General features: G+C 44.5%; 1 protein-coding gene across 1 annotated transcript in view; it reads left to right on the forward strand.

Moving 5' to 3' along the window:
- Positions 1-7,354: 7,354 nt before the first annotated feature.
- The window catches only part of MYL3 (myosin light chain 3), a 35,801-nt gene continuing 17,388 nt past the window's right edge, over positions 7,355-25,767 (forward strand). The window contains exon 1 of the mRNA XM_075043635.1: positions 7,355-7,606. Coding sequence (XP_074899736.1) covers positions 7,484-7,606 — 123 coding nt within the window. The 5' untranslated portion in view covers positions 7,355-7,483. The remainder of the gene's footprint in view (positions 7,607-25,767) is intronic.

Genomic DNA, 25,767 nt, shown 5'->3' on the forward strand with positions numbered 1-25,767 from the left:
ATTGGTTGGTTTTTGGTTTGTTTGTTTTTTGTTTTTTTTTTTTTCTCTGCTGTATCCATCACTGGCCCCCTTTCGGTCATTTTCCTAATATAGAGCTAGATCTCTGTGAATTCACTGCAGGTTGCTAGAAGAGGGCAGCTGTTACTTAGAGTCCCTGGGATTGCTTTTCACTTAATGTGTGAAAGCAACACAGCTTGGAAAAAAGGAAGAAATCCACCTTTGCCCACTCCTTGCACTGCAGCTGTCCCTGGTAGTGGTTTAGTAACAACATGAAATGCTCAGCCTTGAAATCTGCAGCAGCCACATGGCAGTCCAAGTGGGGACAGTCAAAGGCTGTCAGAATAGTTGCAGTGCCATATGAGCTGCTGATCTCATACAGTACCAAAAAAGAGAGAGAGATGGAGGAGAAAGGAGGACAGCTCATTGAAACAGCCGTGTGTATCTCCTTTTCCTTATAATGGGCTTCACAGAGTTGAAAACACAAGGTGATGATGAAATGGTGATGGTAGTGGGGATTTCTGGCTAAATCAACCTGGATCTACCACTTTTGCCTTCAGCATCTGCTCTAGGATCTGCAAGGTCACCCTGAAAAGAAGTGTTTACTTGCCTGCTAAGTAACCAGTGATCAGGGTATGGGTAGTAACCTGCTGTCAACCCGTCATTCGCTGAGGCTGATCATTTTACTTTGTCCCTGAGAAGATCATGAGTTGACTTGCTCATAGCCCATAAGCATTAAAAGCAAAGTGTCCTCAGACTCTGCTGAGTCCCAGAGACAAAAGCATAAAAACCTGTGATGGATGGAGGTTGGGGGTAGGTATACTCCTTTTGGAAATAAAGGAATGCGTTATTTTATTCCTTTCCTGAAAAGAAAATTGAAATATCCTAGTGGGGATAAAATGGACTATATGAGCATGGAAATGTGGGATTTCCTCACTTTAAGCATCTGAAAGTTAAGCCTCCAGTGTGAATGGCTGGGACTTCCTTTGCTAATAAATATAGAGAAAGAAAAGTCTAGAAGGATATTCATCCTACCTGTTATAAAGACCAAAAATTGGAAAGTATCACCATCTGGGAATGTTTCTTCATTTTGACAAAGAAAAGGCTTAGCTGATCGCTCATCTAAAAGCTAGACATTTCATCGATGCTAAAGTTAAATGACATCATTGTCCCTTAGCATTTCTAATAGGAACTAGATGATTTTCTGAAGAAAATAAAAGTCTATACTTAAAAGAAGTAGGCTATCATGAAGTCTGCAAAATAGCTGTTAGTTAGTCCTTTTAATTGACATCTAACACTTTTTCCTTTCAACAACCAGCTGAAGGATCTTGCTGATTTTTTGCAGACTTTTACTGGCTTTGCAGCAACACCTTAAAAGTTTGCTAAGGCTGTAACTATCACACAAAGCATTTCATTTGTGTTCCTCATCCCATAGTACCTAAATAGTCTCAGGATCCATTATATACTAATTTTCTACTAAATTCCACATGTAGCAAGAGCACATTTCCACTGAGTTTTGTGTCACCAGTGCTGTTTTGTGCTTGATATCTTCACTGTTACATTTTCTATCAGATTCAGCTTTTTCTTTTTTTTTTTTTTTCCTTTTCCCCACCCCAGCCCAATGAACAGCAAACATGTGTTCTCCTGATCCCAATAGTCAGAAAGTAAATGATGGTTACTGCCAGACAATCTACTATTCTGGTCCATATCCACAGCTGGTATAAATCAGCATAGTTCCCTTGAAGTTAGTGGAACTCACTGATTTATAGCAGCTGAAAAGTTGGTCCAAAGGCAGGCGTTTGCTCTTCTTTTGAGCTAATGTTGCTAATAGGGAGCAGTGGTAATATTGGTCAGACAATTCACCCTATGGAAATTGGGTGCAGCAACAGTAATCTCAGAGAAAACTCTCATTTTTACCTTTATTTCTGTCCTCCTCCACCTTTGCTTACAGCAGGTTCCCATCACATAAGCACCCTCTCTGTTGGCCCACCACATCCCTCACCCTCCATCTGGTTACAACCCCTTCTGTTCTTCCTTCCAGAATCTTCTTGTCTTGTTTTAACAACTCAGGTGTTAAGGCATGGATGGAAAAACTGATAAGCTCTACAGCTGACAAAAAAATAGGGAGAGAAATGGAGATTTCTCGGACATTCCCCATCTGGTTTTCTTTTTTTTTCTTTTCCCTTTTTTTTCTTCATTAATTATCTTTGAAATGCCATTGCCATTTGAAAATATCTGACTTTCTGTTTATAACTTGGTTATATTAAAGTACAGAGGTTGAGTAGCATATGAGCAGATGTGGTTTGGAGCTTGCTTTCTTCGTCCAACATCTGACAAGACATCTGCTGTACTGGGGACTGAAGAAGCAGAAAAATAAATCGTCTCCTGGTTGCAAATCTTCTAAAAACACTTTTTCGCTGTTCTCTGGGGAACACACTCAAGCTGTGGCCATCTTACAACTCTAAGGACAACATTCCTTATTGGGAAAAGTTGCACAACCACTTTTGGTTGGAGAGAGAACATCTTTGACGTGCTCTCAACCTCTCATTTAAAGATGTCTGGAGAGTTTCCATCGATCGTTGTTTTTGAAGAGAGAATTGAAGTTTAAATTCAAAGATTATTTTTATTTTCAACAGGAAAAAAACCCCAACCTACGTGTGTGTGTGTGTGTGTGTGTGTGTTATTCTGTTGAGATGTCAAATGTCCAAAACCTGATACAATTTGGCCCCAAATAGTTCAATTCAAATATCTCACAACAATATTTCATGAGAATTGTTAGCTTTTCTCATGTCTTCATTTTCCTCGGAAAGAGGCGATTCACAGTCTCTATGCTATCTCCTCTACTTGGTCTGAGGGGGAGTGTGGCAAATTGCAGTAAATGGAGTAAGATTGCTAGATAATCTCATCCAGGCTCCCTTTCCTAGGAAAGGCTGGACAAGATGATCTTTTGAGGCCCCTTCCAAACTGGGCTGTTCTACAATTCCAGTAAAACTAGACAGACAGACTTATCAAGGATTGGAGAATCACAAGGCGCTGCGGCAGTATTCCCAAATTTAAACCATTTAGATTTTGGCCAGAATATTTTGTTTTCACATATATTCTATTATTTCTGGTTCTTAAATCCAATTTTTTCTGTGGGAAATGTCTTGATGAGCTCTGTTCTCTTTGAAGATGATCTTGGTCCATCTCCCAGGAGAAACTTCTCATACCCTGATGATCAAGAGAATTTTAGAAAATTCACAGCTAGCCCAGCCTCTCATGTTGGACTCTAGGGTGACTCTGGAATAGCTTTTTGGCACTGAGATCTGCTGCTAACATCTGTTGTGAGCATGACTGAAAAATTGAAGAGCATCCCCACCCCCTGCCCTTCAAAACCTATTAATAGGAAGAGGGATTTTTGGTCAGGTTTGTTTGCAGCTGCTGGGACTCTAGGGATCCTTATGGGAGAGATGAATGGGGGATTTAGGGCAAGATTAGCTGCATTGATTTGGCTGTTTGCAGAAGGATTTACAGGGCATTGGAGTATCTTTAATCCGTGGAATTGATCCAAGACATCCACCCAGCAGTGGTTAGCCAGCTCTGCAGGTACTTAAAACTCATAACGTACCTCCCTGTTTTGCCTTGACATTGTATATTTAAATAAAGATGAGCACACATATATGCAGTAATTGCATAACTGGGGCTATTGCCTACCAGCTACGCTACTTTGTGATGAAAAAGCAAAGTGAAGAACCACATGAAGTTGTGAGAAAGGGCTGATCTGTCAGGGTATTTTGGTCATCGATAGGTCTGCACAAATAAACTAAACAGACGTCAAGAGGGAATGTGCCATGGGTCTAGAAGAGGAGCAGAAAGGTGAGAGATGGAATAAAATCCCAAAGTATTTAACTGGGATTTTTTAGCATTCCAGAAACCTCCCGTCCAAGCAGAACTGACAATTTACAGAAAGCGGCAGGATACTGCAACCATTTCGATTTTGACAGAAGTGCAAAGGATGTTTTCTGTGAACTGTGTCAAGCCAGCTCTATTGGGAATACACTTTATCAGGAATATGTAAAAAACCCATATTGAGATAATCTTTGTATGACAGTATGACTACTGAATTTTGGCTGAGAATCAGACTGAGGTGAGCTTTCAGGATCATCTTTGCTATTATTTCTCTTTTTATTAGAGAATAGCTGAGGGGAAAAAAACCCAAACAACCCAACAAACCCCACAACCATGGCTGATTTGTGGAATTCAGAAGAGAAAGTGAAATATGACTCTCCTTGTTATTATGGTCTCTGCTTATCTTGCAGAGGTGGAGGTGACAAGATCCCAAGCTGCTGTTGAGCTGCTGCTGGCATCTTAATTGCCTGATATTTTCCAGTGCTGTTTTCAGTTCAGGAGTAAGACCTGCTGGGTTTTTTCAAATGTTGTGTAAAACACACTTATGTGCTTAGGCTGACGCTTGCTTAGCTGCTGTCCTTGTGGTTATGGCTGCTCTCAGAGCACATGTTAATTTGCACTGCAGTTTTGCTGCTTTGAATTAGCAGAACTCAGAATTTCCTGGGTCTGTGCTGGCTCCTGCCATGTCAATCAAGAAGTCTGCAGTGGGGGAATATGGAGAAATTACTCCCTGGTATTTCTCTGGGTCTGTAGAAAGCTCTTACAATTCTCCAGCCCTGACCCATTTTAATGCAGAAATGAATGCACCAAAATGTTTTACAGGGTATGAAAACAATGCATGATTTCTGTTATTTTTCACAGAAATATCTATAACTTGCAAAATTTGCAGGGATCACTTATTCTGATCATCAGGGTACATCAGACACTTTCCACGCTTAATTCTTGTTTTTCCTGGACAGAAAATGGGCAAACAAGAAATAGAAACCTGCAGAAAAACCTCTACTCCAGGGCTTTGCAATATGAAGGAAATCTCAGAAGATGGAATTCAGCCGGCGTAGGGTTCACCTCAATTAATTCAGGTGTCTACAATGCAAATATCTTTACGTGAACTATGTGGCTCTGGTCCCAATCACAGTCAACAGAGATCTAGTCCATATATTCAGCGTGATGGTGAGGCATCTCTTTGAGCTGTAGGTATCTGTGGCTTCACTCAGTTGCTTAAATGGAAGTATCTGGTGTCATTCAAGATGCCTCTGCCTACAATGGCCTTTCCAGAACTGTGTGGGCATCTTGTAGTTTAATAATTCACAGGGGATGGGATTAATTTGCCCACATAAGTGTTTCTAGAGCCATTTCTGATACCCTGCGGTACCGGAGACATGTATGGGACTGGGAGGTACGCAGTTATGGCACAGACCCTATGGGAGACTGAGGCCCTTCTGCAACAGCAGCTGAAGGCCAGGTGGGGCCATCTGCTGCATCTCTGTCGGGTTTCCAATGCAAACAATGCCCACCCTATCACCCAGCGACCAAATCTAGGTTTCTGCCTTAGGAAAGCTGAACTGCTCCCCTGGCTGCACTGGCTGTAGTGAGCAGATCAATATGTTGGTAAACTTCTGTCGGAAACTTCTTCCCCAGGTGACCACACAAACATGAACTGGGACTGGTGGGGTCTTGTGGCTTTTGTGAACTGAAGAGAATTGGCAAGACTAGAGTCTGATCTGGGCAGGGTGAGTAGACAGACCTCTGCACAGCTTCTCATGGAGACACATCCCTTCTCTACTACCAGCTTTGACCAGAACTGAGTTTCCTGGAAGGTGGCACACTGCAGGGAAAAATGCAGTTCTCCAAGCTGTCCCTGAAACACCAAAATACCTCACCGGTTTGGTCAGGAGCAGCTCAGGGGTCCTGTCATAGACAATGTTCTCAAAGTGTCCTTTTTGATGAGACGAATGAGATTTGCTTCCCATTATCCAAAAAGCACAAATTGCCATTACTGTGATAATCGCGCTATTGCAGTGATGGATTTGTTACTGCAATAACTACTGTGGCATTGCCTCAAACCTGGAATCAGAAAGCAGGCTCTCATTCAGGTAGGACCTGGAATGCACAGTGTGATGTACAGACACAAAGCTCAGCCTTTCTCCGTTCCCCCTCCAGCCTCTCCAGGATCCCCAACTGTTCTCACTTGCTGAAGCCATGGTGGAGACAGAAGGGTAATGGGGGTGCCCAGCTTTCTGTGTAGTATTCATGTTGCGCTTCAAAGCTGCTTGTGAGCTGCCAGTAATGGATGTGCCGTGATTTGGGAGCAACTGGGCAGGATAAAGCACAAACGCACTTCCAGCAAAGCCACCCAGGGAACGGAGGAGTGCAGAGAGGCAGGCGCTGGGGGGGGTCAGCCTGACAGCGATGTCGGGAAAAGCAGGTCGGAAAGGGGTTTGAACAGTAGCTTATCAGGATGATGTAGTGAGTAAACCAAAGAGATTTATGATTCAACTGATATTTATTTGAAATGCCAACATAGATCCCCTTTTCAAATATATTGTGGTTTGGTGGGTGGTTGTCTTGTTACAGAGGATGATTTTTTTGGGAAAAAAAAAAAAAGAAAAATCTAGGGAATGTGGAAGTGACCGTGTCTCAGAGAGTGACCTCCTGATTTAGCAAAATGACATAACCAAATGCATATCTGAAAATCGTTAACTCTGTTTTGCTTTGAAGGGTGCTTATTTAAATCAAAGTAAGGCTGGGATTAGAAAAGCTTCAAATGGATATCCTTATCTGAGTTATTTTAATAGGAATCTGGCATTCAGGTCCCTAAAATGGTCTGGAAAATCTCAGCCATGAGGATATACTTACAGACACCTAGTGCTATCCCAGACTCTGTGTGTGTGTGTCTGTGTGTGTGTGTGTGTGTGTGGTTTTGTTTTCTTTTTTTTCCCCTGCTCGTTAGATGCATTCTGCTATAAGCAATACTGGTCCTTTGCACCTTCCCAGGAGAAGACCAGTGTGCGATCTGAGGCGTGAATTCTCCCCTGCGCCAGCTGACATGTTGATGGTCAACCTCCCGTACAGCTCCATCCTCGTGCCTAAATATAAATCCGTGCTTGCCTTTTAATGAACTGCAGCACAACAAAGGCCAGCGGTGCCGTCCAGCCCAAAAGAGAAACCCTCTGCAGCAAGTGAGCTGGGAAGGTGAGTGTCAGCACGGCCCTGGGGAGGAGAAAACCCATCGATGGGACCCGGGTCGTAACCCAACCTCCCCCTTGTTCGCGTACACGAATGCACACGCACACCAAAAATGTTTGACCCAGCGCCAGCCCCAGACCTAAAACCCCCAAACTCCCTTTCCACTTAAGTGCTAATTCGTAACAATGCCGTATCCGATGGCTCTAAAATAGCCGGGTAAATGTCTTGTCCTTTTATAGCAGTGGCCCTATTGTAAGCTCTGACATGTGATGGGGCTGAGTGACACAATGTGTGACTTCAAGAGACCGGACAGGGATAAAGACCTGTGCGCGCTGGTGATTTATCCTGTCTTCCCTGTCTGTCTGTCTGTCTCCTTCTCTCCCTTTCTCAAGCAGCCCACCAGCAAACCAACATGCCTCCAAAGAAGCCTGAACCTAAGAAGGCCGAACCTAAGAAGGAAGAACCCAAACCAGCGCCTAAACCAGCAGAACCAGAACCCAAAAAAGAAGTTGAATTTAACCCAGCTTCTATCAAAGTACGTATCTTTTAACCTGGCATTGGAAGAAGCAATTGGGGTCTGGTGGGGCTTGGGTCTGGTGGTGGCGTATTCAATGCTGTGAGATGACATTCTCCAAAAGTAGCTCTTGGTTTTGAGCAGAAAGTGAGCAGAAAAGGCAGTTGCCACAGGCAGAGTAAGAAGAAGTCAAATTACAAGGAATTTGGTTTGGGGCTAGTTTTTAAAGTAACGACACCAGAGTTAGTGCCATGCTCTGAGAAGAACTTCCAGTGTGACCTTGGGCAAGTGGTACGTGGTGGGATCCAGCTCTCTGCTAACATCTCTGTACTTAACATTCCTGCACTGTAAAAGGAGGAGGGGGCAATTGCAATAACTTCTCTTCAAGGGCACAGATAGCTTCAGCCAGGATACCATGACATTGCGGTAATTTTCAGCTGGGATACTATGACATTGTGGTATGAAGGGCAGCTAAGTCCAGCAGCAAGATGAGTTGTAATTAAAAAAAAACCCAACCCCCAAACTGGTACCACTTAAAAAATAGACAGGCATCTTTGTAGCCAACACAATTTCAGGATCATCAAATACATTTTCATCCAAACAGGACTTGAAATCAATTCATTTCTGCATTTTTCTTTTAAACTTTCTCACTCTGCACTCTTATTCATGCAAATTCTCATTCTTCCCTCCAGCACAACTTGCAATTATGGACTCTTATCATGTTTTTTAAAGTGCTAAAAAATATGTGTTGAGTTCCTAAAAAATAAGTAAATCCAGTACTCCCATGATAACATCTCTTCATCTTCGCAGAGACTATTCCATTATCTACTATACAGAAAATTGGAGTAGGGAAAGCATTGGTAGATGTGTGGTTTGGGTCTGGTGGGGATATTTTATACAAAACTTATAGCAAAGGGAGATGATATCCTCTAGAGAAGTTTTCCTGGGAATTTTTCAATTAATTGTTTTTCATCAAAAATGCTATTGTCAAAATTGAAACTATTTGTGCAGAGGGGCTGGGGCTGGCAAATATACTGCTTCCTGCTTCATAAAGCTAGCTCTGGTGGAGCTCAAGCCATCTGGTGTAGATCAGAATACGTCCCTAGATCATTGTACAACATTCGAAAAAAATGCTTTAATGAGTTTTGAAATTCTCCAAACATTCCATTTCTGCATTCCAGGATGAAACTGTTTCTTGTTTTCATGCAGAAGATAATCTGTAGTTAAAAAAGGCGAGGAAAACAACCTTGTATCAAAACAAAATGTTAAAAATTATCAAAATGCATCTTTTGATGGGAATGTCTCAAATTATCAATATTTATTCTCAGACCTTATTGCACAATTTTGTGTTTGGAATTTTTTAACTTTTTTTTTTAGACACTCGAAAGTCTCAGAACTAAAATATTTCTGTGGTAGAGAAAAGTACTTCTTGTTTCAATTTTCCTGACTGTTATAGTCTGCTGCCATGATAATGGTTTAAAAGAGCCTTATTTTGCACTCCAGAATCCCATTTTCTTTCTCTTGCTGCTTCACAGTCTCAGTCTGTATTGGGTCTCTATTGGGATCTCAGTTACAGTGGCCTAAATGTGAGACACATTCCCTTAAGTAAATGCAGTTATTCTAAAGTTTTAGTGTTATTCACATATACATTCCCATAGGATTTGATCCAATACTTATTAATTTTCAAAGTAGATTGGGTGCGATTGAATGTTGTTTGCGACTCATAGAAAACAGTTTGGGTTTTTTTTTTTTTGTTTCTTTGTTTTTCTGTAAGAGTTTGGCTGAGTCCACCAGGGTTTTTTTTTAAGAAAATGTTTCTCTGGAATGGTCCCTAACCTCTTTACTTTGGGGAACAGATTGTCCTGAAGAGATCTTATAGCAAGAAGACTGTTTTTTCCATATATCTAATTCATTTCCACCTGAATGCTGTCTTTTAGCAGGGGGGCACATTTTGCCAGAAATTTATTCTGCTCTCCTGAAAAATAGTAAGGCTGATGCAAAACAGGATTTGTCTTTTATTGTTATGGACACAGAAAGTGGGACTGGCTCATCTAGCTTTAACCATTGGCAAGTTGATCATTGATCTTAAACAGATCGTCTATAATCAGCAGAAAGAAACTCTCTAGAGGTTTATCCCTTGCAGCGGTGCAAAACACCTATATCAGGATGGATTGAATCACCCTTGGGAGATGCTGCTGCGTTGACAAAGGGAGACGAGACAGGTATTTGGGTGCCAACATTTCAGCAGCTAAAGTTAGCTGAGATGACACGTGCTTAGAGTCCAGTGAGTCCTGGGTACAAAAAGGCCATGCAGAGACAGCTGGCATTGTGTGAGGACCTGGATGGGACACAGCTTACCGTACGGAGTTATCTTTAATAACCACACCTTCCCTTGGCGTCACTTGATATGCTTATTGTAGCAGCATGCAGTAATACAGGTGCCTGGCGAAAAACAGTCACCGGTTATTTTTGTGGAGTGCTGTGATCCTGAAGCCATGTGAAACCCGTTCTCCCTGAAAGCCCTGCAGGCTTCTGAACACCTGCAGGGATCCTAAAAAATAAAAGCTTCTTCCCTCTTTCTGCAAGAAAACATGTAAGAGCATCCGGAATGGGATTCAGCCACAAGGAAAATAAAGCAGGCATCGTGCCGGTAAAGATGAGATCCTGCCGGACTTGTCTGTCTGCTCAGTTCCAGAGCTCTGAGCAGTGTGATGGCAGGGTTGCAGCTGGGCAGATGTGCAGGGGGACACGGGCAAACATCTGCCGCGGCGTGAAGCAGGGCTGAGCAGAGCTTGGGGTGGCTGCTGTCTGCGGGGAGGGAAGCAAAGGTCCCTTGGGGGAGATGGATTGATTTTCGTGGGGGGAAAAAGTCCCATTTTAACAACAAATAAGTGCCCTGCTAGGTGGGATCGTCACAGTAGTTTTTGGTGCCTTGCTGGAGAATTTATTCTGGGCTGAAGTGACTGAAATGATTATTTCAGAGTGAGCTTGGAGGTGGGGGAAATGTATATGAGTTAATAGTGGCCATACCTGTGAGAAGTGCTTAGAAGGGGGAATGAAAAAGCAGGACACACTTTGTGGGTGAAAAGGATTTTGTTTGTTGGGTAAATGTGTTGCCTTAGTGTGCATGAGAGGAAAAAAAAATGCTCTATTAAACATGTGGCTGTATTAAAGAAATTCAGTTTATGGGAGTAATGAATGTGTGTACAAGAGAGGGTGAAACAGCATGTGACACCTTTGTGCCTACGTGTGTGAGACAGCGGTTTCGTAGTCACGGTTTTGAGGAGTTTCTGTGTGCAATCAGTAGCCATGGGGTGTGTGCCCTGACTTCTTGAAGTTTTGTAGCAGCACGAGGGCTTTTGAATGTACCTTTTATTCAGGAAGAGGAATTTAGCTATATCCCTGACTTCTCTAAGAAAGGGGGGGGTGTAGGGGTGAAGGGTTTTGTAGGCAAAAAGGCTTCTTTGTGAATAAGGAATCTGAGGTGTTGGCCCACTTGAGAGAGATTTTGAGTGTGCAAATCAAGTATTTTATTTGGATGTGTGAGGGAAACGGGGGATGAGCTCACGGGCCCACATCTCTTCTGGCGCGGGAGGCGCAGCAGCAGGTAACCTGCAGCTGGCTGGTGGCAGGAGTGTAAGGTCCTTTGCAACCCAGACCCACGGAAAGCGTCCTACGACAGGTTTTGCTTAGGAAAGAGGGTTTTTTTCTTGCCAGAAGCAGCCATTTGCTGGGCCAAGGTTAGGACATCGCAGCGCGGGCATGAGTCGAATCTCAGCGTGTTGAAGAACCCCTTCCCTCTGGCGCAGAGACAACAGGAGCAGGTTTCTTCAAAGCGATTCTCCACTCTGTCTCCCCTCTGCTTTGCTCCAGAAAAACCCAGCGATGTCAACAGTGCATCAGGTGGAAGGTGGTGCAGAGCTGTCCCTGAGCCACCCCCACAGGGCAGCACAGTGCTCGGGGTGGGGACCAATTCCTTTGAGTCCCTGAGTAGAGAGATGGTGACCTGGGACATACTAAAGACATCCAGACTACTAAGGGCTTATCTGATTCTGAAAAAGCCTGTCTGGATATCCCATACAGCGTACACATACCATATCCAGCTTGGAAGAAGAAATCACATTATGTTTTAGTGAGAGGTGGGGGGATGCAGGTCTTTGCCCACTTTGAAACCTGTCAGGATGTTACGTCTCATTGACGGTTTGGCCAAGTCTTCAGGCATCAGGACAGCTGAAGGTGGCCACCATAGGCGTTCAACCTCCCAACACCCTCTCATCTTTCTCTCTCCAACCTATTTTTTCCCTTGGTTTCCTTCCTTCCAGGTGCTACACATTTCCATTGTCATCACCATTATTATTATTGGCCTACAGTGCATCTCAGTAGAAATACTTTTAGAGAGCAATTTCCCTCCTGTGCTCACATATTTGAAGGTTTCTGAAGTGGGCAGACACCTGCCAGGCTAAACCAAGCCCATGCTGGGCCTCCTTCTCTCTCAGTGGTTTTTTCCTGAGCCTTTCAAACACAGAGAAATTTGAGGAGTGAGTCTTGAGGAGGCCCCAGGCAAAAAGACTGAAAGTTTAGCGAAGACAAGAGACACCACTGGAAGCTTGTGGGAGTCAGTAGGAAATGTTTCCTTTTGAGTTTTATGGCATTGGCTTCTGACTCATCATTCTTGCTATGGACCAGTGCTCTGGCAAGGTGTGAGAACTTTTGTAAGCTTATTGTGATTTATTTTTAATTTAGCGAGCAGTGAATGCCTCTTAGGTATGTGCTCAAAAATTGCATAGATCTGGCAAAATATCTTCAGATGCATAGAGACAACTCCCTTTTCAGCATAATAATGGTACAAAGTCCTGTAACTCCAGAGGAAGATTTCAGATGCCACCTATTTTAAATATCAGATATCTTTCTTAGGATGGGATGAATAAAATTGAAAGTGGAAAAAGTCCAGTCTGGCTTCTACAGAGGGAACCTAGACAATTAGTTTACATAAGATGTCTATCTCAGCTGGTTATAGTAAAGAGAAGGAGCTCCACCCTGAAACCTTTGGCTGCACAAATTCAAGTTACTATCTCAAGCACACGGTCTTAGTAGACAATCCAAAAAAGTGCAGAGGGTGACTGGAGGTTTGGGTTGCATTATTAAAAAGTTTCCACAACTAATTAACATGTGACCCACTTCCCTCTTGCACAAGATAATGTACCAAAGCACCCTGATTCCCTTCTGATGGGCACAGGAGAAGAACCAGAAAAGAATAAGAGAGGAGAAATTCCTCTCAAACCCCAGATAACCAGAGTCCTCTGCCCTGCTCAGCCTACACTAAATGGAAAGATGAGGATGAGTGAAGAAGGCCAAAGGCTCCTGCATGACCTATTAGCATTTCATGTCACTGAGCGTGGTGAGTACTTGTTTTACAGAGCTTAAGGCTGTTTAGTCACCTCACCTGACATCCCATATGCAGATTTTGACTCACATGAGCTCTGCTGAGCCCAAAGACTTTGGTTAGGGAAAAGCATTTTGGGCCCAATGACAAAGAAAGAAAGAAAGGAAGAAAAAAAGTGGGATTCACGTGCGGTATTTCAGGCATCTACAAGTTAGATCCTCAAGCCTGAGCTAGTCTCTTCAGGCTCCCAGTGCAGCTGCTAAAGAGAAACAGGCACTTTCCGAAGTTCATTCATTTCACCCAAAGATGAGCACCTAAGGTAGATCGAATAAAGCAGTGGTACAGAAGAGGGACCACTGAAGTATACGCACACTGGAGCCACGACCTGGATGCAGCGAAGACCCCTGGTAGCTCATTTTTGTGCCCCAGCGAACGAGAACTGCAAGTACTTGGTGCTTACCAGTAGAGCCCTGCCAGAGCTGGGCTGTGCCTGGATGCAAACCAGTAAAACTATCTGGTTTGTACGGTGCTGTATAGATTTGGATTTCTACCAGTCTGGGGACTTTTCCACAGTACAGACATTGGCTGCTGAGTGTCAGCAGTTCTGCCCGAGGCCCTACTCTAAAAGAAATGATGGACCTACTCCAAAATCCTGGCTCTGGGCTGACCATGGAGGAGAACAGATCTGCAGGATCCTGAACCTGAGCAATCTCTACCACGTCTGAAAGAAAATCCTGTATCCTCCCAATCCATCAACCCCACGAAGCTGGGGGGGAATCCAAATTCAGTAGCCTGTGGTCCTTCTTCAGAAAAAACCTGACGTGAGGATTTCAGGTCATGGTGGGCAGCAATTGCTTTGAGTGGGAGCTGGAAAAGGATCCTCCTTCTGGAGGGATCCCCCTCCAAATTCATGGCAGCTCAAGTCCGCAGCATAGCACTTTCCCTTTATAAATGGTGCTTTTTCGTACCCGGTCTCACACTCTCTGCGTAGCAGAGATAAGCGTGATTAACGTGCCATTCTAAAGGCAGCTCTGCTCTTTTATTCTCTCCTTTATTTATCACACTCCATGTCACTCTGGAAGCACAGGGCATTCCCAGCCAGGCTGGCCATTGCGGGGCAGCTTTTAATAGCGGAGAGAGCACCTTTGTCCCTCCTGTCCCTTCTTTCGGAGCAGATGGCCCCAGGCTGACATGAATTTGGCAGCTTGCTTGACAGAAATGAATCAGTGCCTGAAAGTGTGAAGGGATTTCAGCGTTAGGAAACAACCTGTAGCCTTGACCCAGTGAAACGTTTCATCAGAAGAGGGGTGGGATGAGTCAAGTCCCTGGGGCTGTAGCATCCCCAAAAGAGATAATCCCCAAGAGATACAGGATGCAGAGCGACGAAGAAAGAGTAAGATGTTGAGCAAGCATGCATTAAAACACAGCAAAAGGGTTTCTTTGTGGTATATTCCACTCATTCTTAGGGCCAAAACCGAACAGCACTGGAAATTGAAGGAGCTTTCCAGATGAATTTTCTGGGCCAACGAAAGTCTGGCTATCTGTGTATATCGCTCTTGTTCGCAGAGCTGGGTGACGTTTCTCATAAAAATACTTTTCGGGGAGACTTGAAAAGTGCAGTTTGGTGGTACCAGAATGTTTTGCAAATACACACAGATTTTGCAAAGGGTTTTCCAAAGAAATCTGAAAAGGATAAAGAAAATTACCAGTTTCAGTTTTTTTTATTTAATTCCCTGTTTAGATTCTTTTTGATCTGAAGCAGCTATTAATTTTGGAGGGTTCTTTCCTTCTTATATAAAAAAATACCCAGAAATTTTTAATGGTTGAAATTACTTCAATTTGGGCAAAAGAGAACATTTTGACCTATCTGGAACAATTTTTCTGCCTCATTTCCAACTAAAACTGTCATCAAGTAAAACACAAAACCCAAACTTGTTTTCATTCTTAATCAAAATGACTTTTCCCCTGAAAATTTGGAAATTGCTCAGTGGCACCCTAAAATACGTAGTAGGAAGATTTAACAAAAAAAAAATAAAATTTCTAGGCAGTTTCCTCTTCCAAGTCTCTGTTATGCAGCTGCCAAAAAATAACTTTTCTGCAATGTCTGATGTCTGTGGCACAGGGATGTGCAAAACCAAACCTGTAAACAGCTCAGCTTGGTCTGAGGGATGTAGAGAGGAAAACCTGTCAAGTTTCATATGTTCTTCTTTATTTGAAATAACTCAGAGTTGCAGCATTACTGAATCCTCAGGCCTTGAAAGTAAAATGTGTGGCTTTCTGAGTCTGTATCTGGATTGCTGAGAGGCAGGAATGCAGCGTGATTTTCTGAACGTGGCTTTCCTTAGTCGCTTATGGAAAGGACATGGTTTCTGTAGAGGGTCTTAAATACCATTAACTTTATTTCCCTAATACAGAAGACAAGGCTGTGGCATTGGGTAAACCTTGCCCAAGGGTAGCCCAGCTTTACTGACTAATTTGAAATCATCGAAAGTAAGATTTTCTGCAAGCATGTGTAGGGGATTTTTTCATCTCCCTCTACATTTCCTTTTGTACACCTGCGTATTTCACATCTTTTTCTGTTTCGCCTGACATTTATACACCCCTTGTCTCCGCAGTATTTCCCAGCCTGCTTTCACTTCTGCGCGAAGCACAGAAATTGTGCAAATTGTGCAAAGCAAAGAATTATGCAAAAGCAAAGAGTTGGTTTGAAAGCGTTTGCATTGCTCTCAGCAGGGTGATTTCAATGCCATTATTATTTTCCTGGTTCATTTTCTCTTTTCAGTTGTTATCTCAGACAAACTAGGACACAAGAGGTTGTTTATTTCTGCTTTGCCACCAAATGAACTTTGCAGCTTTTTGAAAAGAAGGGGGGGGGGGGTGTGAAAGAATAACAAATAAGTCCTGTTTTGACAGTTTCTGGGGTTTTCAAGTGGCTCTGCAGCAGGTCCTGACCTAGAAAGCCCTTACGGCAATACATCCTGCCATGATCTTCGGAGATCTCAGCCAACATGTTTGTCTGCTTCTCCAGCACGTGGTGTGGATGTAGCCTCTGTAGGCTTGTTTGCACGTCTGTAGTTGCATGTAAGGTAGGTTTTCTTTGATTTATAGATGGGGAAGTAATCAACATATCTGTGTGGAGATCTCCTGCTATGGGGGTGTGTGCCCAAGGTGGGAAGCAAGTGAGAGCTGCCCAACCTGCAGCCTTACCGTCATCCCTTCAGCCGGTGCCTCCCAGCCTTGCCTTGTCCTTTTTCTCTCTCCAATCTGCCCCTTGATGAGCAGGGAGTTATTAAAAGCACACTCTGGATATGGAGCAGCTCTGTAATAAGGTCTGCATTTCTCACATAGCTGCTAAACCTCAATCAATATGGTTTTAATCGCCATTTGTGTAACGTGCAATAACTATTAAATTTAAATTAAATGCACAGCTCAGAGCATGCAGAAGGCCCTGGCCAAAGTGCTAACTTTTCCCAGGTTGCTGGAAAGCTGGACTGTAGAGACAGAGTATTTATTCCTCTCGTAAACCAGTTAAATCTTCACTTGGAGAAGGGGAAAAAATGTTGAGAGTAGCTATAGGAGGGATGGGGGCGGAGAAGAGCAGCGGCTCTTAATAGAAACAGAAACTTTTCTGGGTTTCCCCTAACTTTTGCAAAGAGGTTAGTGTTCAGGCAGAGGTGACTGGGTGTACTTTTCCCCGGTGTCTCTGCTGACAGGATGGAAAAAGGCGTTAGTGGGTGTGGAGCAGAGCCACATAGGTTGTGAGCTGATGGGGACATGACTCAGAGCCAGATGATGATGTGCCGCCTGCCCTCCTGGTCCTGCGCCCCGTCCCTTCCCAGGGGCAGGCTGGTTACCAAACTGTCACCCAGTCCTTGCCGTGCTGGCCAAGGGCAATGCAGCTCCATACGAGATGCGTTCTCAAGTGAAAGAGCCCTTCAGCTTCTCTGCGCAAGCCCCGATGGTGACCTTGGGAGCAGTCGCCTTGGGTAAAGACCTATCTCTGCACTTACGTGCTGCAGAAGCAAACTGGAGACAGTGATAATTATAGCTCCGAGAGGGGCTTTCATGAAGGGTTTTGATGTGTTAGAAGAGTAGGGCTGATGTAAGTACCTAAAAGCTGCTACGGAGCAGTTCCCCTTGGCAGCAGGAAAAGGCAGAGTGTATCTACAGCGATTTTCAGGCATAGGTGTGTGGTGGGTACCTGCTCTGGACTGGCCAAAAGCGGGGTAGCCAATTCGCTTTGCACCAAGATGAGGAGCATGGGAAGAGCTCCTACTGCCTCTCTATGCACATGGCTCCAGCCCATGAGACCTGCCCGCCTCGCTGCACAGGGGACTTTGAGTCTGAAACCATCCCAGCCTCTCCTACAGCTGTCGTGGCTCTGAACAGTCTCACAGTATAGAGCTTTCTGATGTTAGACTAGTAGGGAGCTTCTCCACCTCCACCGTCTTTCCTCCCCCAGCCCAGGGACTGATCTGTTTGCTTAGACTTTGTTGTAAGGTTCCCAAGTGACAAAAGGGTTGCTTAAAGCCCAGGTATTATTAAAACCAGCAAGAACAAAGCAACATCAAAGCGTATTTCCTAACAATATTTCATATATATATATGTACAAAATTATCATATGCTGGCCAGAGTAAAGAATTGGAAAGAAATATGGGAAAGGAAATGGATGTAATGTTAGTAGAGGGGCAATGCCAATGTAATCCCCAGAATATTGTTTTTTTTCTCTCCTAAGCAAATTTCCTTCTTGAGTTTAATTTCATGTCTCATTGTCTGCACACATCTTACATGGCATTGTTCCCTTCCCTGTCCTATCTGCAATCTAAATCCCAAAAAAGCAGACAGACAGAGTGGGACTCACCTAAATTTAAACTGAAATCATCACGCTATGCTCAGAGTATGCGGTCGGCTTGCAGCCCAGCTCTCTTTGACGAGATAGCTGCTTCCCAGAATCCCAGCCATAGCCAGGGAACTGGGTGTTACTGACACTAATAACAGGGATCAGGACAGCTTTAGTGGCTTTTGCTCGTGAATGCTGTCCACGTCACAGACTAATTCCCAGCAGGGGGTCAATTATCACAGCCCCTGCCAATCACGCATTCATCCATGCTGACTTATCCCAGCTGAATACCTGCATCCTATTTTTCCAAAGATCATTGTTCTAGATCCAAAAGGTGCTAGCCTCTAGATTTAAAAGGATCAGTGCGAATTTAGACCGGTCCTTTATAAACCATCCTCTCTCATTTCTGGTTTCTCTGACTGCCTTGGGGGTTAATGACTGTGTATGGTTGTCAATGTGAGTTGTGCATACAATATATATATTAGGAAGAAATTGTTCTCTGTGAGGGTGGTGAGGCACTGGAACAGGTTGCCCAGAGAGGCTGTGGATGCCCCATCCCTGGCAGTGTTCAAGGCCAGGTTGGATGGGGCTTTGGGCAACTTGGTCTAGTGGAAGGTGTCCCTGCCCATGGCAGGGGGGTTGGAACGAGATGATTTTTAAGGTCCCTTCCAACCCAGATCATTCTAGGATTCCATAATATACATATATATATGTAGTAAGTGTGTGTGTATGTATATATAGTATGTGCATGTGTGCATAGACATGTATGTAGGAAAGAAATGTGAGTGTGCATTTATGCATATTCATATGTATGTATGAATCAATACACACATATATACAGACATATATATAGATGAGCAAACATTTACACCCATGCATACCCCTATAAAGTTTTTCTTTATCCAAATGCCCGGTGCATGTGTAAGCACACACCATGCCCATGCAAGGTGCCTGGCTGGCCAACCTGGGGACCAGTGCCCCCCTTGGCAGCCCTCCGATGGGTGCAGGAAAGCCGAACCATGCAGCCCGTCTTGCCAGGATCGTGCTGGGAATGAAGGAAGGTGATCCTCAGCCCGTGACCTAGCCGGAGCCTGCCCAGCCTCCAGCATGTAAAAACTGCTCTGCTCCAACAAAAATTACACATCCAAACCCCAGAATAGAAACAGTGACAATCTATCGTTTGTGTTTTCTGGGAGGCAGCGGAACATCGCAGCCACTGGGCAGACGTGACTGAAAAATCTCCTGCAAGAAGTCTGCTGCTGTGAACAATCTTAGAAAAACAAACCGGTTTCTAACGTGCCCAGCCTTAAAAAAGCAGCAACAGGGAGCAAGGAAATAAAAAAAGGCATCATTGAGAACCCAGCTATGGTTAAGAGCAGCCTGACAATAACTGCTGAGTGCTTGGGGGGAAAAGAAAGGAAAAAAAAAAGAAGAAAAAAAAAGAAGAAAAAACCATAAAACGTTGGTAAGGAAAATAGCTCAAACTTTTCAGTGTTTGTGGTTAGTGCTGACTAGTAGGTAACAGTCACAGCCTGGCAGGGGTAAATATGTTGTCTCTCTTTAATATAATGTTTGCAAAAAGAATTCCCCCCTGCAAGATGCACCTCTCTCTGCCCCAAAATGAAACGTCATTGAGTGCCATGCTGCTTGGTGACAGCACTTTATAAACACGGCGACTGAATCTGCCTCCAACACCCTTGTGGATGATGGCAGGAGCTGGCCGTAACGAGTGCGAAGGAGTGTTGGGGACTGAGGCTGCGGGACATGCACAGACTTTGTGGGTCTCGGGAGAAACTTGTTTTTCCGTATCACCTTGCAGGCTCCGCTGCAAAGCCTGGAGAAAACCGTCACGGGTCAGAGCACTACTTAATATGATCAGGTTTTGGACATTGACACCATTGTAAGCGGACCAAAAACAACCCAAAACAAAACTCTGAAATGTCAGCTCCAATTGCAGTTATAGGAAACTTCAGATTTGGCTTCTTTCTACATAAATAAATAAACCTCTAAATCAAGCAAAGGACCCCAGCAGGCTGAACTGAAAAGAAAAACTCGTGGTGGTGCAGGAGAGGGAAAGGGTTTCTCCTTTTTTTTTTTTCCATTGGAATTTGAAATTTTGATAAAAGGGCAGGATTTAAAATTTCCATCTTCTTGACCAGTCTCCCAGCTGGGGCTCAGCTTTTCAGACTTGATCTCCCCAGTGGTGCTGGGGACGGGCAGGAACATCCAGTACAGCTGTGGTTACATCGCGAGATCAGAGCACACTGTTTTTGTGCTCACAATGAATAACGTCCTGCTTCGGAAAATAATTTAAAAAAACAAACCAAAAAAAACCCCCAAACCCCAGAGTGCGAAGTATGGCAGATACTACTTTGTGCTCGTGGATTTTCAACGGGGAAGTTTTGGCCCATTTGAAACTTGGGCTGGGTTATAGAGTGATTATTTTGGGAGCAGCATGTGCGCTGCGCCTGCCAGCTTCATGAAAGAAAAGCAGAGCTCTCCCCGTTGCCAGCACGTTATCACGGTGACTCTTTGGCAGCTTATTCCTGTTTTTTTTTTTTTCAAGACAGTTGCAGGGCAAGGGGTGTGACATTTTAAAGGGGTCCAGCTACTGTTTGATTTTCCCAGAGCTGCAAGTGCACGAGGATGGACGGGATTTGCTGGGGGCTGGCGGCTGGCATCATCCCATCCCTGGGAGGGTTGGGGTGGTGATGGCTGCAATGCCGATGATGGAGAAAAACAATACCTTTGGGACAGAGTTGGGAGAGTGTGATGTTTGCATCGTGTTGCTGTGTGAACCCCACGGTATGGCATTGTGTCTGGGTATGTCTGGGAAAACCTTAATATTTTCTACCCAGGACACTGAAGCTCTTTTGCATGTGTCGCTGGGCTGCAAAACACTGTCAGACTAGACCTTGGAGGAAGAAAAGCGTGGAAGATGGTTGTGGTGGATGGACTATGCCAAGGTATTTTGTTTCTCGGGGCACCTCACTGTGTACAAGCAAAAGCTTCAGCTTCCACATCAAAAAAATGACTCCTTAGTTTCCAGGAGATTTTTGCTTTGCAGCTGCCCTTCTGCCGCGTCTTGCCTGAGACCCATCAAGCTCATTTCACTTCGGCCAACTTAATGTCTCACGTGGTCTCATTCACTACTAGCATGACTGACGCATCAATCAGCAGCCTAGAGGAGTTAGTTACACAACTGTGTCATCTGAGAGCAAAATTAGTTCGGCAAAGTGTGGTTGTTTTTAGGCTTGGTGGGGGAATTAAAATATTAAAAGAAACCAGCTTGAATTTTCAGGAGGAGGTTTCAGCAACACACAAAAAACCCACAAAAATTCTTTTCTGGCAACTCAAAATGGATTTGTTCAGCCCCAAAAGAATTGTTTTGGTAGGGTTTGGGGTGATCTAATGCGGGGCGGTGGGATTCTTTAAGTCCATTTTACATGAAATATGCTACTTCAATATAAAAATCTTTGAATCTAAAATAATAATTAAAAAAAGATAAGAAAAAGCTGCCAGTATTTGCAAGACAAAACATTTGATTTTGGAAATGAAAGACAAAGGGAAAGGCTTTTATGTCAAATTTATAAGTGTAATAATAAAAATAATGCCTCATATTTTTTCTTACTTTAAGCTGTTTACCAAATTAAATAGTGAAATATTTAGCTATTTTTAAATAAAAAAAGTGTTTCATTTTTCCTGGGCACTTTCCAACATATCATATCCACCAAATGTATTATTTGGTGACTAATTTTCCCTGTCCTGTTTCAGACCTTCCATTTTAAGATGATCATATTGCAAGGGGCACAAGTGCAATGCTGTCCCATAATTATATGTGGAACGGTGGAGTCCACCTGCCCCCATGCATGTGGGTTGAGAGATGGGCCTTTTTCCTTCTTAGCACCCACTTACCAGTAGGTTTGGGGGCCTGAATCCCCCCAAAGTGTTGCCTTGTGGTCCACAAGCTGTATCCTTGGGGTCCTTCTCCATCAAAGACCCAACCCATGAGCTAGTGTCTACTTCAAGCAGACAGCACAGGCAACGTCTGACCTCTCCTACACCCCAGGCTCCCCTCCAGGATTTAACAGAGGGTATTTTTTAGGTTTTATAATTTCTTCCATGGTTGCGAACATCTGAACAAACATCTGCTGATGGGGCTGGAGAAGGGGGGAGCTGCAGAGGAGGCGGGAAGCCAGCCATCAATAAATGGTTGGAGAATCCAAACCCATGTTGCTACAGGGAGAACAGTCAGTCTACAAAGTGTTTTATATTTCTGGTGCTGGCCGTTGCCAGAAGCCGTCTCAGTTCTCCAAAGCGGCTGTGTCATTCTCCTGTCGAAGCTCTGGAATTTCCCTTTGCACTCCGGAAAGTTGTGGCAACATGTTCCCCATCCAAGAAAGGGAGCTATCAATTTATAGCCTACTACCAGAGTTGGAAAAGCACAGTGACTGAAAAGCACACTGCTCCTTAAACCCCTGAAGGTGTCTACAGGAAAGCAAGAAGCAAGGCGATGTGAAGCCCTGCCAGGGGACTGCCACCCAGCGCTCCGGCTCAGGCTGAAGGTGCAGAGCATCGGCACCAAAAATGAGGCTGCTTTGAGTCGCCGCGTGCTTGGACAAGCTTCCTGCAAAGTGCAAAGCTGAACCTGTGCCCTGCAGATTTAGCAGGCTGCGGTCCCTCACTCAGTGGGGATCCAGAGCACAATACTACAGCTGAGGTATTGAGGTTCAGGATTATGTTGTATTTCTTTCCTTGGGGTAGGAACCTCATGGGTCCCCCAAATCTATTTCTCAGTCTGGCTGCACCACTGATCTTGTGTCTCTCCACAGTCCTTCGCCACCCCATAACCTTTAGTGCTACCTCAGCTCTCCCCATCTCCAGCTCTGTCTCCGCCTGGGAGCATCCCATGGAGTGACTCTGAGACCCAAACCAGCACTTCCTAACCCCAAACCAGACACTGCTCCTTCACACAAGGCTTTTGCATCCACTTCTTGAGGGATCAGGCGAATCAAAAGTCATAATATGGCAGACCTCATCCAGGCTTATTCCAAAATAAAGTAGGGACCTGGAAGCCATAAAGTCTGCTGAAGTTATAGTAGGAGCAGTGGTGATACACTGCTGTAATTTTTCAGCTCTCAGGAAATGCAGATAAAAGAAAGATTCAAGGTGACCATCTTCTGGTGGAAAAGAGTGCAGGCTGGAGAAAAACGTGCTTGTGTATTTCCTTATGTAGCAGCATCCTCTGCATGACCTTGACAAAGACTTTGCCTCATTTTCCTGATCTTGAAATACGTATCTTTTTAATGAAAGTCTTCACCAGTTCAGCTGAAAATAATGGTTGATTTCTATCTTCACTTCACTTTCATTATCAGTATAGTTAGGTATTTTAAGAGGTCAGCAATTCAGTTCTCTATCTGACTCTCAAACAATATATTTTCTGCCATTCCAAAATGACCTGTCATTTCAGCCCAACCTGAAATAATTTTTCTCTTGAAAACACTGGGGACCAAACATAAAACTGAGAACACAGAGTATCAGTAGAGTTTTATGGTTGGCTTTCTACTCTGCAAAATGATCATTATATTTTATCTGTTCCCCATGAAGACCAGGTGGAGCATCTTGTACTGTCCTGTGTCACAGCTCATATTCTAGTTGAGTGTCTGTATGTTGTACTGTGCCTTCCTTCCCATCAGACCATGAGCTGAGTAGAAATAATGAGGAAAGTCCTTAGGGCAACCCCGGGAGCTAAATGTAGGTGTACCAAAAGAGTTTCAGAAGGCGGAGGAGGTGAGAGATCAGGAGTAACTATCAAACAACAGTAAGGGATGGAGTTGGATGAGACTTGACCATGTGTCAAGGTTTACCCATGGAGAGTGGAGGAGTTTATGTACATCGTAACTGCTCTGAGCAGAAGGAAATGGGAGAGGGGATGATGGGGATAATGTGTATTAATAAGTTTAAAAAGGTCTTAGTGGAAAAAACCCACATGCTTGTGAAATACAAATGTAACCTCAACACAACGATACTGATCTTGATGGTCTTCTGGGCCTGTTTCCATCTGCTGCATTTCTGCCTCCTAAATTGGTCTCCCAAGAGCGCAATAAAAAAAACCAACAAACAACCACCCTTCTCCTTCTCCCGAAGTAGCCCTGCCATGGCTAAGTGAAAACCTTGCTGTTTGTATTAGGATTCCTCAGTGTACTATGAAACAAGAAGAACATTATTTCTTTTCTGGAGGGGCTCCTTGCTTGCATTGTCTAAATGCTTTCCCCCAGATAACCTTTTGGCTGCTGGTTAGCGACAGTTTTATTAATAGGACTTATTTCAGACTTAGTTATGTCTGACTTATCATGCACAGCGTTATGTGCTTGATTGAGATACTATGGGTTTATAAAAAAATTCCCTGAGATAGGAAGCTGTGAATGACGTTAACAGCGCCGAGGGGTGCGTGCAGCCCTCCTGGTGTCTCTGGGACAAAACCAGCTTAATGCCATTGTTTAAGCAAAGACGACAGTAGTATCAGGGCTACAGCTGATGCCACCAATGACCAGGTGATGACCCCCTGAAGCCAAGATTGCTAAAACAGCAGGGAAGCTGGCATAACACTTCCCATTTGTTATGGAAAGGATTTAATTCAGACATCTGGTGTCTTCAAAGAACGTGCAGCACAGCCCACACATCAGGGCAGGGGACAAGTGGAAAGAGATTAGCTGTCAGCAGCTCTGTCTCTCATATGGATTTGTACCAAATAACGCCACTGTGAGCCTTGGTGCTGTGGATGCTTGGCACTCCTAGGAATGTCCCTGCTTTAAAACCTTGTCGGTTGCCAACAGTGCCAGGGGAAACTCAATTCTTCTGAAGTGCCAGGGTATTTCAAACAAACAAACAAACAAGACGCCATGGGAAATCATCCTAGTCTACTTCCAAGGAGCTGGAGAATGTAAAACCGTATCTGGGAAAGGAAATTCACATTAAGCCCGTGGATAGGTTTTGCAGCCTCCGGCTTTGGGCAATGCTGTGCTGCCGGCGCTCAGTGAAGTGTGGGGTGATGCTGGTGTGCGGCGGTGTAAGTGTCTGGGGGCAGGAGCAGGCTTGAGCATCAGAGATCCCACTGGGAGCTTCCACTCCCTCGGATGCTCGTTGCAGTAGAGCAGCAGAAGCAGAGCTGCCTCAGAGCGTGGATACGGGTCGCTGTTTGTGGCTGCGGTGCATTGGGACTCCTTCGCCCGCTGCTTGCCTTAGCTTGAGCCCATTTTTACAGCCTGTCCTCCGGATCCCTCCTGCCTGGGTTCTCCGGGGCAGTGACTCTGCATGGACACCTCCACCCTTGCTCTTGCTACAAGGAGATGGCTTTGGTTTTGTGTCCTCCACGCCGTTCTGAGGGAGAGGGGAGGGAAAACAAAACCCCAGCCGTCTTCAGTCTAAACATAACCCGGGGTTTGTTCCATCCATCTTCAATGATACCTTGTGGCCGGGTAAATGATGACTCGCCTTTCCCTACGACTCCACGGCGGTATGTGCTGAGAGGGGAGGAAAATAGCAGCAGCTGCCACCCACGCATCTCTGCAGCTTTCCTGAGAGGAAGCCGTGCCTGGGCGGTAGGTCTGGTCAAATCGTCTGCCACCGCTTTGCCAGCTGTCACCCACGGTCCTCCAGCTCTGGGTGGTGTTTTTATAGGGGCCATGATTAGAGATGAGGCACGCTCAGCCCTTCAGCTCAAACCTTCCCTTTGATCCGGCCGTGGGAATTTGCAGTCATCCTTTTTCGCTCCGGCGCGGTTTCTCCTGGCCTGCGGTCTGCCAAAGGGCTGGCTCACGCTGTCGGGGTGGGACTCACCAGATCAGAAAAGGACATCCACCTGCACGCTTTTTATTGTCATTGTAGAACTGATTGATCCCCTCAGTGAAAAGGAGAGCATAACTCATCTTCTCCTCAAGTATAGACCTAAACCAAGAC

Source organism: Buteo buteo, chromosome 2, assembly GCF_964188355.1.
Source record: "Buteo buteo chromosome 2, bButBut1.hap1.1, whole genome shotgun sequence".
NCBI classification, from domain to species: Eukaryota; Metazoa; Chordata; class Aves; order Accipitriformes; family Accipitridae; genus Buteo; species Buteo buteo.